General features: G+C 42.1%; 1 protein-coding gene across 3 annotated transcripts in view; it reads left to right on the plus strand.

Moving 5' to 3' along the window:
* The window catches only part of LOC144829368 (xaa-Pro aminopeptidase 2-like), a 449,433-nt gene extending 431,366 nt beyond the window's left edge, over window positions 1–18,067 (plus strand). For 2 of the 3 annotated variants that reach the window (XM_078688440.1, XM_078688439.1), the window contains 3 exons: window positions 15,137–15,213; window positions 16,461–16,559; window positions 17,085–18,067. In XM_078688440.1, coding sequence (XP_078544566.1) covers window positions 15,137–15,213; window positions 16,461–16,559; window positions 17,085–17,285 — 377 coding nt within the window. In that variant the 3' untranslated portion in view covers window positions 17,286–18,067. The remainder of the gene's footprint in view (window positions 1–15,136; window positions 15,214–16,460; window positions 16,560–17,084) is intronic. The other variant, XM_078688441.1, reaches the window with a different exon arrangement.
* Window positions 18,068–18,699: the final 632 nt, after the last annotated feature.

Raw genomic sequence — 18,699 nt, forward strand, 5'->3', positions numbered from 1 at the left:
GAATTGACGAAGAGAAGAGAGGTTTAAGAAGAGAGGAAGTGTACTTAAACAAGGGAAGCAAATCGTAAGGGGATTTAGAAGAGAAACAAACTATCTCTTCAAAAGAAAAGGGCGATAAAAAGGATTGTTCAATACAGAGGCAAAGAGGAGAGAAGGGGGAAGATTCCGACGAGAGCCAACGCGAAGCCTGACAGTAAGAGAAGGATTTGTGATAGAGGCGAAAATCTGGAAAATTAACACCACCGTTCGATTTAGGTCTGCGAAGAGATAAAAGAGAAATCCTAGGTTTTTTAATTTTCCAAAGAAATTTTGAGATAGAAGAGTCTATACGTTTGAAATACAAGGCAGGAATATGCACAGGCAGCATAGAGAGAATGTAAATAAGGATAGGAGCGATCATCATCTTTATGGAATCAAGTCGACCCCACCAGGAAAGAAAAAGCGGGTTCCAGCAAGAGAATAATTTGAGAGAGAACAGCGGACATATTTAATTTAACAGAGGAGGAAATAGAATTAGAGAACCATACACCAAGATATTTAACCTTAGTGCCATTCCAGGCGAAACCAGTGGAAGAAAAGGAATGAGGAAGGCAAAACTTAGGGGCCGATTATGATAGCGGTTTTTCCGCATCCTCCGGGCCGGCGGAAGCCACCGCCGGCCCGGAGGATGCGGAAAAAACGCTGCGGAGCCTCAAAAGACCCACCGCCATGTTAGGATGGATGTGGGTCTGGGATTCCGTCCGCAGCCTTTCCGCCGCGTTCGCCTTCCGACTGCGGCGGAAAGGCTCTAACATGGCTGGCGGTGTCTATCAGACACCGCCAGCCATATTAGGATGGTGTGAATGACATGCTTTTCCACGGCGGATTTTCCGCCGTGGAAAAGCATACGGAGTTTCACTTCGGGGGCCCGTTGCGGGCCCCCTGGGTGAAGGGGGTGTGGGGGGTGCACATGGTGGTTGCCTATGGTACCCCCCTGCATTTGCGTGCACAAAGCGGCAGGCACCACGCGGTGCATGCCGCTTTGTGCATGCAAATGCGTGGCATGCATTTTTAACATTGTGGCGGGTGCAGCTTGAAGCTGCACCCGCCGCAATGTTAAAGATAGAGGATGTGACCGCCACCCTGGCGGTCACATCCTAATCAGCTCGGAGGGAACGCCGCAGCCCATGCGGACGTTCCCTCCTCCTCAGGGGTCTCAGACGGACTCAAGTCCGTCCGCGATCCTAATCGACCCCTTAGTTAGGGGAAGAATTTCTGTTTTGTCAGAATTGATCTTGTAACCAGAAAGAAGGGAAAATGCTTCGATTTCAGATAACAAAGGAGAGATAGATGATTCTGGGTCTGAAATGAACAAGAGGATGTCATCGGCATATGCCGAAAGTTTTAATTGATGGTCACCATAGGGAAAACCAGCAATGGAAGTATTCTGCCGAATGGAAGACAAAAAAGGCTCAAGGGCTAAAACAAAAAGAAGTGGAGAAAGAGGGCAACCTTGACGAACTCCTCTTTGAAGGTTGAAAGAAGAAGAGAGTTGGCCATTCACCAGAACAGAAGCTTTGGGTGAAGAGTATAATAATATAATAAAGAAATAAGAGAAATACATTTGGAGCCAACGCGATGCCATTTAAGAGCAGCAAATAAAAAAGACCAATCTACCCTATCATAAGCTTTTTCGGCATCAATAGAAATAGCAGCCAAAGGTAGGGAGAGAGAGAAGGCTTTATTTAAAACGTTCAGAAAAAGACGAGAGTTGTCAGAAGTGAGCCTCTCTTTAATAAAACCGCATTGTTCCTTACCAATAAGATGGGGCATGAAAGAATCCAAACGTGAGGCTAGTAATTAAGCAAAAAGTTTATAATCAACATTGACTAATGAGATGGGACAATAATTCTTACAAAATTTGGGGTCACGACCTTCTTTTGGAATGAGACAAATGGTGGCATCTTGAAAAGTACCTGCAGCTGTACCAGGATTGAAAAAGCGATAAAAGTTTGGGTAATAAAAGGTCAGAAAAATGTAAATAAAACTCCACCGGGAATCCATCAGGACCAGGAGTTTTACCTTTAGTGAGGGAAGATAAAGCTGTGAAAGTTCATGAAGGGAAAGATCGAGGTCAAGGGTTGAAAAATTAAGATGAGAAGTAGAGGGTTTAGGTAACTTCTCAAAGTAAGAATGAAGCATAGAAGGAGTAGGAGGAGATTCTGGGGTGTAAAGTTGTTTGTAGAAAAGTTGGAATTGTTCAAGAATATGCTTATCAGTATGGAGAAGAACATTATCAGAGGAAAAGATAGATTCAATGGAGGTACGTTCCTTACGAGATTTAAGGTAGTTAGCTAAGAGTTTCCCCGATTTGTTACGGCCTCCATAATACTGCGCACTACTACGAAGAAGAATTGAAGAGGCATTATCCGTGGTAAACTTGTTGAAAGAAATCTTCGCACGCAACAGTTCTGGGGATATACATGTGTCGGAAGAAGTATAGAATTGATGTTCTAATTTTTTAATATATGCAAGAGAAGACGTACGCTTTTGAAGAAATTGTTTCTTTTTCTTAGAGACAAAGTCAATAATAAATCCTCTTGCAGTAGCCTTAAAGGAGTCCCAGAGGATATGAGGAGGAGTGTTGGGAGCAGAATTAGTTTGAAAAAAGCCATTAGTAAAAGTTCGAAATGAAGAAGAGAAAATAGGGTCAGTAAGAAGTGTAGAGTTCAAGCGCCAACGAGAGGGCCTGGGAGAAGGTGGAAGTAAATCAAAATCAGTTATAATAGGAGCATGATCTGAAATGACAATAGGTTCAATAGAGGAGGATAAAAGATTTTGAGTGAGAGACTGAGAGAGAAAGATATAGTCCAATCTAGAGGAAGAAGCGTGAGGATGTGAGAAAAAAGAGTAATCCAGAATGTCTGGATGAGTGAGTCTCCATGAGTCGGAAAGATGTGTTTGAAGTATAGTATTCAAGAACTGCTTGTGAGGTTTGTGGGGAATGAAGCGAACCGTGGATTTGCGATCAAGGAAGGGGTCTACAATCTGATTAAAGTCCCCTCCTAAAAGAAAAAAGTAATCTTTGTGTTGTATACACTTACTTGTAATTAAAGGCCAAAATGCACAATCAGGTAAAGTAGGACCATAAATATTAAAAACAGTAAGAGGAATTGAATTAATCAATAATTTAACCAAAATCCATCTCCCTTCTGAATCTTTCTCCTCTAACAACACTGTACATTTTAATTTTCTATGAATCAAAATAGCAACTCCATTTTTTTGTTGGAAGAGGGAGAAAATAAGACTGTACCAAACCAGTTTCTTTTTAACTTAAGGGATTCAAGATCATTAAGGTGAGTCTCCTGTAGAAGAACAATATCAGGGGTATAGGAGAATAAATGAGAAAGTACTCTCTGCCGTTTAATAGGGTTAACAAAATCTTTTACATTCCATGAAATAACTCTAAATTTTCAAACAAGATAATCATACCAACCTTAAAATTAGTAACAAAGTATATAAACAATATGAAGCCGAAAAAAGAAAGTAGCAAAAAGTTAGAAAAGAGAAACAGGAATGAAAGGGGGAGGAGAGGAAAGAAAGGAGGGAAAAAAGAAAGCAGGAGAAGAGAGAGTACATATCCAAAGGATGACTGAAAGCAACATACCTGAAAAAGATAAACATGAGGAAATGGGGAAGTGGCGACACTCGACAAGACGGACCGTGCAAAGGGAGGGAAGTCAACCGCACCAGGACAAAAAACAGATTGAATAATTGACCGGTTGACCTACACGGACTCGAGAAAAAACACCAGGGACCTGTATGAGGGAAGAAAAGAAACCGCAGGTAACAATTAGGAAGTGGCAATAGGAGTAAACAAGGCAAGAAATATAATACAACAGGGTGATACTAAGGCAGAAAAAAATGATGAATAAGAGAAAGAGAAAAAGACAAATTTAGACAATAAACTTGAAGAGGAACAACACAAAAAATTCCATGAAAAAACAAACACTAGCATAGATGCAACTGAATCAGCCAGAAGAAGAGGAAGACAAAGTATCCATGGCACCACCAGACTTAGGATGAATGAAGTTCTTAAGTTCTCCAGGATCTTGAAAAGACCAAGTCTTATTCTGGTAAGTTACTCTGAAGATGCAGGGATGAAACAGGCCATGTCTTGCACCAAGAGATCGCAAGGGTGCACGAAGATTCAGGAACTCCTTCCTTCTGGACGCCGTAGCATTGGAGACATCTTGAGACAAAAACACTCTCTGGCCCAACCAGGAAACTTGACGTTTAGATCTGGCCGCAGAAAGAACTGAGAGAAGATCCGTGAATTTCAGGAAAAGAATGATAGCACCTCGTGGTTTTGGGGAATCTGATGAGCGCGGACAAAGCCTGTGGGCTCTTTGGATGCTAATGGACGTGGAAGGCGGCATATCAAGCATTTTCGGCAGAAAGGAAGTGAAGAACGTCACAGGATCTTCCCTCCCAAAGATTCCGGCAAACCATAAATACGGAGGTTATTTCGCCTATTTCTGTTTTCCAAATCCTCAGTGTGTTGTTGGAGAGCAAGAACCGATTTTTCCAGAGAGGATATGCGTTGGGAATTGGTCTGAACTCCTAAAACTTGCTGTTCTATAGAAGTGATCCTAGCGTCAATGGAAGACCAATTCTCTTTCAAGATTTGCATGTCTTTGCTGGTCTCCTCAACAAAGGGGCGAAGGGCTCGTATTTCCTCAAGAATTAGCTCCATAGAGATTAGAGCGGAAGGTTTATCTGGAGAAGGAGGATCCTGTTTCAAGCACTTAGAAGAAATATTAGGAGGAGAAGCCTTAGATGATGATGCTTGAGTTGAGGAGGAGACACAAGACGGTGCTAAACCAGCCATTCGATTAGCCGTTCCAGGAGCGCTGAGCGGAGTTGAAGGAGACGACTTCTGAGGAGATTTGGAAGAAATGAAAACAAATTGTGGCTTGCGCAATCTGCCCATATGCCTGTACACATAAAGACTGTCCAGAACCAAGCAAAAGAGACAGCGTAGAGGGTTGCAAGCAATTGAGAAGAGGGCAGTATCCTCAAAAATGTAGTAGCGCAGGTGAATGTCAATATGTCAGGAAACTCCGCTGAGAGCGTGAAAGAGGGCCACACATATGCTTAGAACATGAAGGAATATCCAAAGAGGGAAGCGCCTAGCTCCATAATGCCAGTATATGAAAGAAAGGCCAGTAAATACAGAGTCCGGTGAGATAAAGGTACAAACACACTTCAAATACAAGTTAGCCAGTCATAAGATGCAGAAACAAGAAAAATAGAAGAAATGAAAGGAAGTTTCATCTTTGAAGGAGAAGCAGCAGCGTTTTCTGAGAATGAAAACGTGAGGAAATTATGAAGAACTCCACATGAGACTTCATGAAAACATCCGTGAATAAATGAGCCACTCCAACAAGCAGAAAAGAAAATAAGCTGGAAAATGCTGATCATTAATGCATTAACACAGTCTACATCATGTAGTGTATTCCACGAAGAGCGAGGCTTGAGTTGGTCACACAAACATCTTGTAAGTATCCAACATCGTCAGTTCATGGGGAGAAAGTGCATCATAGAAATGTTAGAGACACCTTCTCAAGAATAAGCCTGAAACCGGGCCACTGGTAATAGTAAAGGCGTCCCTCTAGAGTTTAACAGCAAATGAAAAGCTGTGGCAGCCAGAAATGTCTGCACCTAGAATTGTCTATAAGCAAATGAAAGTTTGTGGCATTTTGAGGCAAATAGAGTGAAATAAAGGCAGACTTGAGCAGAAACAGAGGTTGAAGCGCGTTTATAAATGCATTAGTGCGCTTAAAGAATTCTCTTGCGGAGGAGCTGAGCGTCATATGACAGACGCGCGTTTACAAAATGGCGGGCGCAGTCATCGAGCAAATGCGTCAGCGCTGATAAATCAGAAAGCGCGACCCGCCAGAGGTCAGAGAAGTGCTCACCCGGCTCCGAAAATGTTCCGATTCTTGGTCACCACATTTTGCGCAGCGAAGGTGCCCGCGAGTGGTCCGGTGAGGTGGAGTGAAATCCCTAGCCGTCCATCTTGCACGGCGCCGTGGCCACACCCCCTACAGGGTTTTTATAGCGCTAACTTGACCCGAATCAGGTATCAGAGCACTTACATAGCACTAGTTGCATTGCACGAGGACACGTTCATTTTTTTTTGTTAGGCACGGGAAGATTAAGTGATTTGCACAGAATCACAAGGGGAACATCACATATATTTTTGTGACGTTCTGTGGCGCAGAAGCCTGTGTTATATTATCAGGCAACACTAAGCCCCTTTTTTTGGCTTAATGCTGCCTGATAAATATCAGTCCCTTTAACGCAGTGTTCTGCGTTAACGGGGCGTGCAATGGGTGTTGCTGGGGGCATTCCCAGCAACATCCATGGCTTTTTGACACAGCTCCAGATTTACGAGAAAACGTAAATCTGAGGCAGTGCCAAAAGCTTACGACTCCTGTATAAAAATAATCATCCCCGCAATGCAGGCACCCTTACACCATTATGCAAATGTGCCTGCATTGGCGCAGGCAGCCCATTGTGCGCCGGCGCAGGGGAAAAGGACAGGAATGCGCCGTATCTGAGAGACACGGAGCATTCCTGCCCTTTTCTTTAGCCAAAGGGAAACGCAGCAGGAAGGCCTGCTGCGCTTCCCTGCGGCAAAACAACATAATGAGGCCCAGGATGTTCAGCATCATTGGCGAAGCTCAAACCCAGTTCTCCAGATTCGAGGTCGACCGCCCTAGACGTTAGGCCAACTCCTCTGCCCAAAAGTATGTGAAACAAGGCTAAAGCCCTGTGGGCTGAATTTCCTGCATTAAACGAAAACAGTGGTGCTTCACATCCCTGCTTTTGCCATGTGAAGCAGAATTGTGGCACACCAATTTCCCACTAGGCAGACTGTCTCTTCCTATTTTAGTATCAAACAACTGTAACTGTATGTGGCCTGGACCCAGTTTCTCAGTAAATCATAGAAATTAACCAAGACCAGTTCTTAAAGGGAACTTTTGGTTGATTCAGTTTAATAGAACTGTGGGCATAATTACGACATGCTGCATTTCTTCCCATGCAGGAACACCCTTCATCAGTCCCACGGCGCTGCCTTTCTATGACTCTCCTTTGAGCCTTAGAAAAGCACCTCCATTGGACCGCAACAGCACACACCACCCTCCAGGATTATACTCGTCTGGCGGGCGGTCTGACTGTGAGTTTGGCAGTCTTCCTGCTGGGCACTGGTGTGGCGAACCACAGGTAGACTACAAAACTCGTAATTAGGCCCTCTATGTACAATACAAGTCACCAATTTTGATTTCACTATAGATATTTTTCTTCCATAATCTGCCTATAAAGTTTGAATCTAGAAGTGGGTTAACACAGTCTTCCACAGTGTATACAATCTGCAGGTCTGAATTGGGAAAATAGTTTGCAATTCTAGAAGGAAAGGCTCGCCATTTAATATTTCTGTAAAGTACTCAACATTCACTTGACCTCACTGGATGGGGAATTGGAGAAGGTGGAGGGAGGTGGGAGTCTTAAGGGGAAGGAAAGTGGCCGAGGACATGGCAGGCTGTGGACTGACAACAGGAATTGTTCCTTGTACCACCATACATAAAGGGTGGTCAGGCAAGGGCGAAACTAGTCTGCAACTGCAGCTCAATCCTCTTTCAATTTTAATGGCTGAATTTTCTGGTCTGTAAAATCTGGCCTGTGAAATTCAGGTGCAGGAACACTGGGCTATTTGTCTTTGAGCAGAAGGGTATCTCACCTGGAGATACCTTTCTGCTGACTCGTAATCGTCTTTTTCTCGTCCACATTCTTAAAATTAGTAGCATTGATTGTGGTGATAAATGACCTACTATTAACATTGACTTGGCAAGTTAAAATCAGGAAATATAAGCTTAAAACATTTTTCTTCTGAAATGGATAACATGAGTAGGAATGAGCTGGTTACAAATAATATCATACAATAAACTGTGTGTCAAGGATTCACACTAAGACAACTAGATGAAAAGAGTCCATTAAGTTAGACAATAAAAATAAAAAATGTTTTTACCCTGCAGTTTATTGGCAGGTCCAACACAGCGTGTCTTATTTTAGGGACAAGGTGAAAATAATACAAGTCATTCTTACATAAGTAGCACTTACACCAATGTTACTATTACTAACACTAATGCTGCAAACAATAATATTATTGTGATTGACTATGAATAACATTGTTTGTCTCTATATAGCAACTATTACAGCTTTTTGGCATTTTGCAATTGAATAGGTATCACTTAAGCAACATGACGTAGATAAAAGTCTGAGTTGGCTTTACCAGTATTTGAACACACATCGGACTATTCAAAAGCTGCTGTTTGTAGTACATCTAGTAGTACTATGGTAGTGCTACTAAAGTACTACAAACTGCTAGTGACAAACCTTGAAGCGTAAATTTCCTCCTCTACCTCTACAATCGTTTCTATAGGGAAATCCTCACACATGTAAATCTACTACTTAGGGCCCGATTCCGATCTCGTTTGGAAGGGCTCTGAATTGTATGAGGAATTGCCTAAACCAATCCGGAGCCCTTGTTCCCGACCGCATCACTCACAGTTCTGAATGACCAAGTACGATGCCTTGAAATTCTTCGCACTGACTGAATCGGTTCCGCAAGGCATTCGGAGGGATAGAGCCTTCTGGAGCGGAATCGTACAGCTCTATGGACTAGGTTTTCCAAGCGAGCAAGTACGATGAACAATTCAGAAAGCCATCATGAGTCAGTTTGCCCAGATCAAAAAAGCTGCCAGAATCATTCTTTGGGGGCCAGTAGCAGACCCCCCTTCCCCCATGGCCCTCCGCATCGGGCCCTTGGGGTATCCATGGGTCCCCTCTTCCTAACATGCACAGTGTGGCAGAAATGTTCGATACACAGGCTCAGATTGAAGTCAATAGGAGTCTGATCGAATCGTATCCAAATGCATTCAAATGCATCATACTTGTTCGGTCGCACTCCCCAGACCCGAGACATGTGTAAAACATTCCAGACATGATGCGGTCCCAATGCTTTCCGAACGAGATTGTAATCGGGCCCTTATTAGCAAAGGTGAGTTGTGCAAGTGAGAGGGGGTTGAAAAAGTTAATACTAATTTCACTGGGAGAAGGCTCGGTCTGACTCTGATCCGGAGGGCTTTCTGACCAACTCGTGCTCCGGGGCTCTGAGCGCCCGAGTACGATGCGAACAAGCTTTGACGGACACGGTCGCTCGGATCCCTATTGAAAACGCGTACATAGGCTCCCATTGGCGAAAAAGGTATGTTGCGCACAAGAGTGCCCCTGTAGTGGGGACACGTCTGTGCCACGCGCACGATACATGCATGTGTAGGGGGGACCCTACAATGTGGTGTAGCTCAATGGACATTCCTGATTACGATTAGCGGGGCATTATTTTGGATGCTTCTCGACTATCGCTTGTCTAATGTACAATTTAGATAACTTTAAACGTGGTTCTCGCTTCTTCAAGCAGCCATTGACGTGTATCAATTGCTGGTTTTGCGTGGTTACGCTTCAGAAGTTTTGGCACAGTCTAGCTACATAATGGTGCAGGCATTTCTTTTTTTGTTCAAGTCATCTGGAGGTCTGTTATCTATCACACAACAGTAGCACAGCCAGAGAAAAGAGTACATTAAACATCAGCCATGAAGTGTAGGTTAAAAAGTAGGCAGCATCTTTAGTTGTAAACAGCAAAACAAGCCATTAGTTAAATCTGATAAGCAAGTTTAGAATCTATGTTTTTAATCTCTAAGCAGGATTAGGGCAACCAGCCACTGTAACTACACAGAATGAGGATATGCAGAGTTTATCCCTGACACCCACCAATACGACCTTTCTTTTTTTTAGTTAAAGCCTATGCTTGTTCATCTATTGTTAGAAAATGTGGTATACCTCATAAATATGTTATCTGTAGACTTCAGCCATGGTCCAGAGAAAGGATATTTGGGTGTCATCAACTTAGTAGTCAAATCTGTAGGCTCAATGGGCAGTTCCAAGTTAAATTAGGCCTTGGAACCCTATATATCATAGTTCTTGTAATAAAAAAGGAAAGAGTGAGACTGAATGGGATCTATTTGTTAGGAAATATTAGGACTAAGACAGGCTGCGCCTTTATTTTGAGTTCTGAGTGGGAAGGGAGTTAAAAAAATAAAAACAGAGCAATGTAAATCCACAAATGGTTGAAGCAGAATTGAACATATAAAAGTAGTTGAAAAGGGTACCATAATTTGATCCTCAGCACTGGAATACAACATGGAATTGCCCAATTGAAGCAAGGGATTTTGAAAATTACTCCAGAGTTAATAATCTGCAAATCTGAACAACATGAAGGCACCAACAAGACTCTTTTTCTGAATCTTTTTTGATTTCTCATTCAAAACAGCATAACAACTGCAGGAAATTGGATGTTTGGGGGCTTTATACTTTCCCCTGATATTCGGCACACCTTTCTGATTGGCAATGGGGTTACTCTAATAATTGTTTTTACTTACGAAAACTATCAGATTTATCATAGATATAGATAGACATAGTTGTTCAGAAGACTGTCTTGAATGAATGCAAGAGTGTGGCAATCTTAGAACGGAGACATTGCAGCAGATATGCTTTAGAACCACCATCGCGCAAGAACTCACTGTCCACAACTTCTTAGTTTAGCAAGAAAGGCCACTTTATTAAGACAGGTGCAAATAATAATCTGATCAAGCATTTTTCCAATTAATTATTTAATAACCAAAAATTCCTTCAGATTATCTTATCATCCTTACTAAAGAGGAAACCCCCCACCAAGTTAACCCAAACAAAACCCAGAAGCAACCTGACTCTTGTTGATACTCCCTCCTTTCCTTTAACTGTCCTTTGAGGATGGATCAACCCGCTCCAGGCTGCCCACCCCCCATAAAAACCGCCTACCAACTGAAAAAACTGAAACTAACCTGTCTTAGCGTGGTAACCTAACCTCCTAGACCGTACCTAAAGCACCGAAACCTAAAAAAAAAAAGGGGGAGCAGAATGGCTGAAAATATAAAAAAGAGAGGGCAGGGTGGGTGTGGCAAAAACAAAATTCCTCTACCCGCCCCCGCCGGCACAGTTACCTTCTCGCTCTCTCAACCCCTATTTATAGCCTCCCTCCCGCTAATTATTCTGCTAACAGCTGCCTCTCGTGGCCAGCCCTTGCGGGAACCTACCCAGGGAGAGACCGGCTCGCGCACGGCTCTCCCTGGGTCCCCCCTTCATCCTACAAATTGGTTCATGAGAGCACATTCCTGCAAGGGAAGGAATGAGGGTGTAGATCATGAAACCTAAGTGGCTATTGTGTTATTCAGCAGGAGTAAAAGCAAGGTGCATAGGTTGGGATGTTCTGGAGCAAACAAGAGCGAGCCACTCATCAATATATCAGCAAAACGGCAGGATAGTGCTCTTGGAATTTGAGTCACCTAATGCAATGCAAAAAAATAGGTCTAATCATAAACTGAGAATTGTGTTTATTCCACTTGACCTTTGTCAATTAGAACACGATATATCCCAACAAGAATTACTCAAAGCACTTCAAACCCTCCAAAAAGACAAAGCCCCTGGGCCCGACGGCTTCACGGTAGAATTCTTTCTCCACTTTTCAAAGCTTCTTCTACCCAGACTCCATTCCCTTATTGGCACCTTCCTTTCCTTGGGTTCCTCCTCCGGCTCCTTTTCAGACGCTCATATCTGCCTCATACCCAAGGAGGGGAAGGATCCTCAATACTGCAAAAATTACAGGCCGATTTCTCTGGTCAATATTGATTACAAAATGTTTGCAAAATCCCTTGCAGCTCGACTCGACCTTCTTCTTCCAGATTTATTGGGTGAAGACCAGTCCGGCTTTGTCAAAGGCCGATTTATTACTGATAACACCAGACTCCTATTTAACATTCTCTCTAAATCCCGTCCTTTACCTCACCCTCTTGCGGCCATTGCTTTGGACGCTGAAAAAGCGTTCGATAGGGTTGAGTGGACTTATTTGTTTCATACCCTCCAATGGTTCGGTTTTGGCCCTGTTTTTACGTCTTTAATTTCACTGCTTTATTCTAACCCACGCGCAGCGGTTTGTGCCAATGGTCAAATTTCTTCATTTTTTGATTTAAAAAGAGGTGTTCGTCAAGGATGTCCCCTATCCCCCTTTCTTTTTAACTTGGCTTTAGAACCCTTCCTCTCCAAGCTTCGTCAAAACTCCTCCATCCATGGTTACCAACTATCAGATTCCCACATCAAACTATCTGCTTATGCGGATGACATTCTGTTATTTGTCTCCAACCCCTCTGTCTCCATTCCTGCTTTCCTTACCGAAGTCCATGCTTACTCCCAAATCTCTGGTTACAAACTTAATAATGACAAATGCGAGATCCTTCCTTTAACCAAATTTACTTTCAAGCCAGATTTTGCCGCCTCCAACTTCACATGAAAACCTTCCCATATCAAGTACCTTGGAATGCATGTTGCCCCCACCATCCCAGATACTGTTTCCCTGTGTATGTCCAAATGTATTCAAAAATTGACAGATCTCACGTCCAAATGGCATCCTCTTTACCTCTCCTGGTGGGGCCGTCTGGACACTGTAAAAATGATGCTATCTCCCATTGTTTTATACACGCTCTCTAATATTCCGGTCCCTATCCCATCCAAATTTTTCAAACAGATCAACTCCATTCTAATCTCCTTTCTCTGGAATAAAAAGAAACCACGAATGTCCTTGGCGCGCTTGATTCGTCCTAAATCAGAGGGTGGGGTTAACTTCCCTGATTTCCCTGCCTATCACAAGGCGTTCCAATTAAGACAAGCCTCTTTTTGGCTCCAAGATCCTGACACCCCATGTCCACTATGGGCCAAACTTGAACGCCTCCTTCTATCTCCCTTCTCTTTTTCCGAATACCTCTCCTTCTCTCGCAAACCTGCATCTGTTTCTACCCCGATTCATAAGTTTACCACAAAAATACTCCTCTCCTCCTCTCATTCACCCCCTACCACCATTGCCGATTTCCTATCCTCCCCCATATGGCATAACACCTCCTTACTCATCCGGGACAGACCCTTTTTCTGGAAATCTTGGCACACTCGAGGTCTGCAATGGATTTCCCAACTTTTTTCCAACTCCTCTTTTTTATCTTTTCATGAACTTCGCATCCTTTATGACTTACCCACCTCCTTCGCACGCAAATATCATTCGCTTAAAAACGCAGTTTTATTGAAATATGATCTCCTCACTCAACCCAACCCTCCTTCTCCCTCATCTACACCCACTTCCTCACTCCACTCCCTCTTACGCACTACACCAAAAGCTTCTGCCATCTATAACTACCTCAACGCCAGTGAGACTCCAAGACCTAAATCCAAAGTCGAGGAGTCCTGGGAGCATGACTTGTCTGTCTCTTGGTCAGTTCCCTTCTGGGACAAGATTTGGACCAAACTCCGCAAATCTTCAAGAGCAGCAACACTCACTCAGACTTTATTTTTTATTTATAATAGACTCCTCTTCACACCCTCTGACCTACACAAACGCTTTCCTAACACTCCTCACACATGCTGGTCTTGCTCATCTCCACAAGCTGACTTATTCCACATGTTATTTTTATGTACTCATGTTCGTAGTTTTTGGTTACAGGTTTGGGCTCAACTTAATGTGATTTTCCACACTTCTATCCCTTTCTCCCACACTCATATTTTTATGGGTAGCCTTTCCCCTTGCTGGGATGATGTTGACTTAAAACCCCAGATTGTTGACCTTTTACTTGCTGCTGCTTTCCAACAATTAACAGTTAACTGGAAGGATTTCTCCAAAATCTCTTTCAAAGCATGGTGGTTTAATGTCTGCCATAACCACAGACTCGATACCACTCATGTTTTCCCGGCATGTTTGGCTGTCAAACGCATGGACTTATGGACTCCAGTTGCACTTTATTTGGACTCTTGCAGTAAACGTTTGTTTCATCCTCTGCCTCCGCAACAAGAAGTTCCCAAACCCCCTTAATCGCTCGATACATTCCATTTATCCTTCACTGTATCACTTTCTTAACTTTTCCCAATGTTTTTATGATTGCCATATTTTACGCTCATGTATTTTTCCTATATCTTTTCCTTATTTTTCACTTTGTACCCCAATTCTTCTTATTGCAAATGCATTTATATACTTATGTTCTTTTTTTTTTTTTTTTTGCTTAAGAGTCTTTAACTTTGTATTACATTGTATTCTGTTTTGACACCTGTTTTTCTCTTCTTTATTATTATCAAATAAAATTCTTTTGAACTTAAAAAGAATTGTGTTTATGAATGATACCGGTCATTACACTGTGTTATGTGGAGAGGGCTGAAGTCAAAAGTTGTTCTTTAAAACATCCTAATGGTAATAAAAACAGAAAAATACCATTAGATTAATGAAGCTGTTCTGTCTGTTTTTAGCCGCGGACATATAGGGGCCTTCATTACTGCCAGGGAAAACTGATTATTAAAAGTAAAGATGCCTGTAGGTCTATTAGTCCTCCTTTAGGGACTTTTTGAGAAAGGTTCATGGATTTTCAAACAAGTTCAGGTCAAGAACCCTCCAGGTACTATCTCTTCTATTCCCTTTTTCTACATTAAATGTGTTATATGTTCTTATATACTAACTCAGAAAACCTTAGATTGGGATGTTTGCTGTAAGCAGTGATTACTTTGTGCTGGTACGTACAGGCTGTGGGCACCAGCACTTTTTAGGATCAGGACTTATTTTACATCATCAGACTTATCCCAGCCTAAGGGAGAGAAATGCATACAATAGAGAAAGACGGAGCAAGAAATTGACCGAAAACAGTGGCAATGAGAGAAAGTATGAATGGAAAAGAACATTCATGAATAAGAGGAAGAGGAAGGTGGAAAAAGGGTCATTTTCAGTATCAAGAATAGGCAACCGTGGTGTTTGGCAATTTCCGGAAAGGAAAGGACTGGCAGCAGGATCCTACTCCCTCAAAAATCTTTGGGCCTTTTCGCTTATGTTTTTTTTTTACAAATTAAGCTCTGAGGGAGGAAGCAAACAATCAGCAAATATGTAGCTGAATAATATTCTCTTTTTGTGCCCTAGAGCCTGGATACTACCATGATGGGCTTTTTGGAATACGTATAGAAGATGTCTCCCTGGTAATAGAAGCTCAAACCCAGGTAAATGCTTGGAGTATTAACCAGTCTGAATAGAAATACTTAATTTGATGAATTCCCTACAATTACATTTGGGAGAACCTTCCTATACAGATGTACAATGACTTTGCACAATAGCAATAATGCAATTCTAGAATATGGTGTTATTTTAATTGGAGAACATTTGGCTGCTTGTGGCTTAGTCTGACTAGGATTGTAGTGGCTGTTTAACCAGGACCCCCATCCCAGTCAACCAACAAATCAATTTCTAACACTCTAACAATCCAGTAGTTACGTCGGTGATATAAAACCCAATTCCCTGCCATTAACGAGGAAGGCATCTTTGTGTCACAGAAAACCATATTACTTAATATAGTTGGGTTTTAGGGCACTTAGAGCAAGTACATTCTCCCTTGATCTCATAACAAATAGGTTCTAGAGTATGTGGTGTTACATGATTGTGTGTATTTGCCTTATAACATCTAGAACAATTTAGAAGGCAGAGAGTGTGAAATAAAATCCAAACTCCACAGTGGAGCAGTAAGCAAATAAGACGATTGAACTCTTCATTCTAAACACGGTCAGCAGATTTTTTCTCCTCTCTTCTCTTCTTTCACTCCCGCTGGGTCTTTTACTCTCTCTTTCTATCCAAATTTCTGTCTTTTTCTTTCTCCCTCTCCCTTTACCTCTTTCCATCAATTATGTGCTCTTGTGTTGCTCTCCCTCCCTCGTTGTCTGGCCGTTCTCTGCATCCCTGGCGCCTATAATTGTTCTTCTTTCTGTTAAACCCCAATTCATGTTGACTTACTATACTTCTGTTTTTTGATGTCATATCCTTTTTGCTAATTTGGCCTCCCCTATTGCTTTTATTATCTCTATGAATGTGCCTCTGCCTCTTTCTTTCCAGTTTATAATGATACATAATATCTGGGCCCTATTTATGAAGGTATTTGCATTCCTCTCTCTGAGACATATGAATGCCTTTATTTGTTAGTGCAAACTCATGTTAGTGATTCACAAAGCATTATTTATACATATAATTGGACTTAAATCTACAATTCCCTCAATAGAGTAGAACTGTCTGTGTGAGAACAGCTTCTCACAAGGGGCAGTTGTAGGGATGACAGGACCACGGTGCCTGTAAAGCCTAATAGCATACATTTCTGACTGTCCACTCCTAAATTTTGTGAAATGGGCTTCTTGCACTTCTAATTTTCTTCATCATGCATTGCCTCAGCATTTCATGATATGTCTATTCTTCTGATCCACAGCACATGTTCGGAGGAAAACCATACCTTACTTTTGAGCCTATTTCTCTCGTCCCCTATGAACGGAAGCTCATTGACACACGCCTTTTGTCAGATCAGCATGTGAGTAAATTGAGACATATAAATTCAAACGAAGTGAGAATTGTGAATATTTATTGATGATGTGATCAATTGAAATCAATAAACCTTAGGGGGAGCATTACCAGAAGGTTCAAGTCAGCCCAGTATCCATCTCCAGTGCTACTGATCCCCAGATACCAATCCCTGGGACATTGGTGAGGTGGGCAATACTGTGGGATCATGAATTGACCTGGATGGAGTGCAGCACTCAATTCCTTCTGTAATTCCCATTCTCCCAGAGTTTCACCTGGACATTTCATCTGCTTTCAGTAGCAGGTGAAAAACAGCAGACCCGCAGTGCTCCTGTGTGAATGATAATTTTGATGGGGCTAGTAACTACCATTTAAAGCCCCATCGGAATAACACTGGTATTCGTGATGAAGTCCTTAATTAGAATGGTTTCAACATTTACCAAGGTTTTCCTAAATTTGGAAGTATGCCATTGCTATTCTATCTTATCTCTGCCTATTACGTGCATTTGGATGACTTTGTGCTCATTATTTTCAGGTTAAATATTTGGATAATTACTACCAGACCATCCGCAAACTCATTGGGCCAGAGCTCCTGGGCCAGAACCTGAAGGAGGAGCACCGCTGGATGATGAAGAACACCGAGCCCATTTCGGAAGGCACTTTGACCACAGTGGTCACAGGCATGCTGCCATTGGCCCTGCTGGCAAATATATTTGTGCAGTGGGCCTTTGAATAGTACTTGGGCCAGAAAAAAGACAGATACTGGTGACGTAACCACAGTTATTATCAAAATCGTACTTCACATGTAATTTAAAGTCTCCACAGACTAAGGGCCTTGCCGGGATTTTGGTGCATGGGGTACTCTGTACAAATGTGATAGATGTCCTATACCCCCTATTACAATTGCAGTGTAGCCTGGCACTTCAAGCACATCGGATGGGGCATTTGCCACAATTTGACAACGTATCCTGTCTGTAAAGTCTAAATAGTGCCCTAAATATGTACAGTGGTCTTTTTGAAATTACGGTGTCCCTCTCCATGGGCAAATATAGCGTACAGGCTCACACCTAATGTTATGCTCCAGTGTACCGTGCCTTATCAAACAATGATGTGCAATAAATACACCTTTAAACAAACTATAAAATGAAACTATCTACAGGATGCTTATTTTCACAATATTTTACACAGCTTTAAAGCATGCCATATAAAAACCTGACCCTACGATTGGTTGCCCTTGCAATTTGTGTTATCTTTTACACAACAGTCGGTCCTTTGGTACTGGTTCATGCATGAAAGGCAGTGCATAGGCCTTAAACGATGTTGCATGTTTTGCAATGATGAAATCAGAGTAGTGAGCAATAAGAACTGCATGGATTTAAGATAATGGGATTTTAATTGCTGTGATTCTTATCACTTAATACCATTATTTAAAAAGCCACACAATCAACATTTACAGGCTTCCTATCCAAGTTGGAGACTTTTCCTGTTGAATGGATATTAAAAAATTATAAAAAGCTGCGACCATGCACTGGTTATTTTCAAGAGCATTTGTGTTCTTTCTTGAATGTGTGTTGGGCAGTTTCTTTGATAAATGTGCAGGTGTCAGCTGGAAAGAAAGCATCACTCATGAAGCTGTCAGGTCTTTCAATTTGTTGCAGTTAAGAGAACATTATGTAAATGAAAAGATACTTTAAGGCCTTTGTTTGCAATTGGCTTAATTACCTACCGATAATCTTCATTACTCCGAGTCCTGTTTCCTCCAACCCCATTCATTACCAATGCTGTGAATCCACCTCCCAAGAAATGCTTGTAATAGTGCCCCTCCCTCACAGGAGCTAGCCTATAAGGCTACACTTTACTTAGCATTCCTCCTGGAATACCAAACACCCTTCAAAAACCTGAAAGACTTGAATTTCGGGAGGGAGGGAGTGACGTAATGAATGGGGCGGGGCCAAACAGGAGTAGGAGTAATAAAGATGGCTAGTAAGTAATTGAGACATTACCACCACGTCCTTATGTCTCCGTCCCAATATTACTATTAAGGGATACCAAAACGGTCCAAACAAGACCTTCAAATCATAACCCAAAAAATAGAAACATTAAAACAAGAAATGCTGCAAAAGTCGCAAAGGTTTAATGAAAAACAAATA

Source organism: Lissotriton helveticus, chromosome 4_1 (assembly GCF_964261635.1).
Source record: "Lissotriton helveticus chromosome 4_1, aLisHel1.1, whole genome shotgun sequence".
NCBI lineage: Eukaryota > Metazoa > Chordata > Amphibia > Caudata > Salamandridae > Lissotriton > Lissotriton helveticus.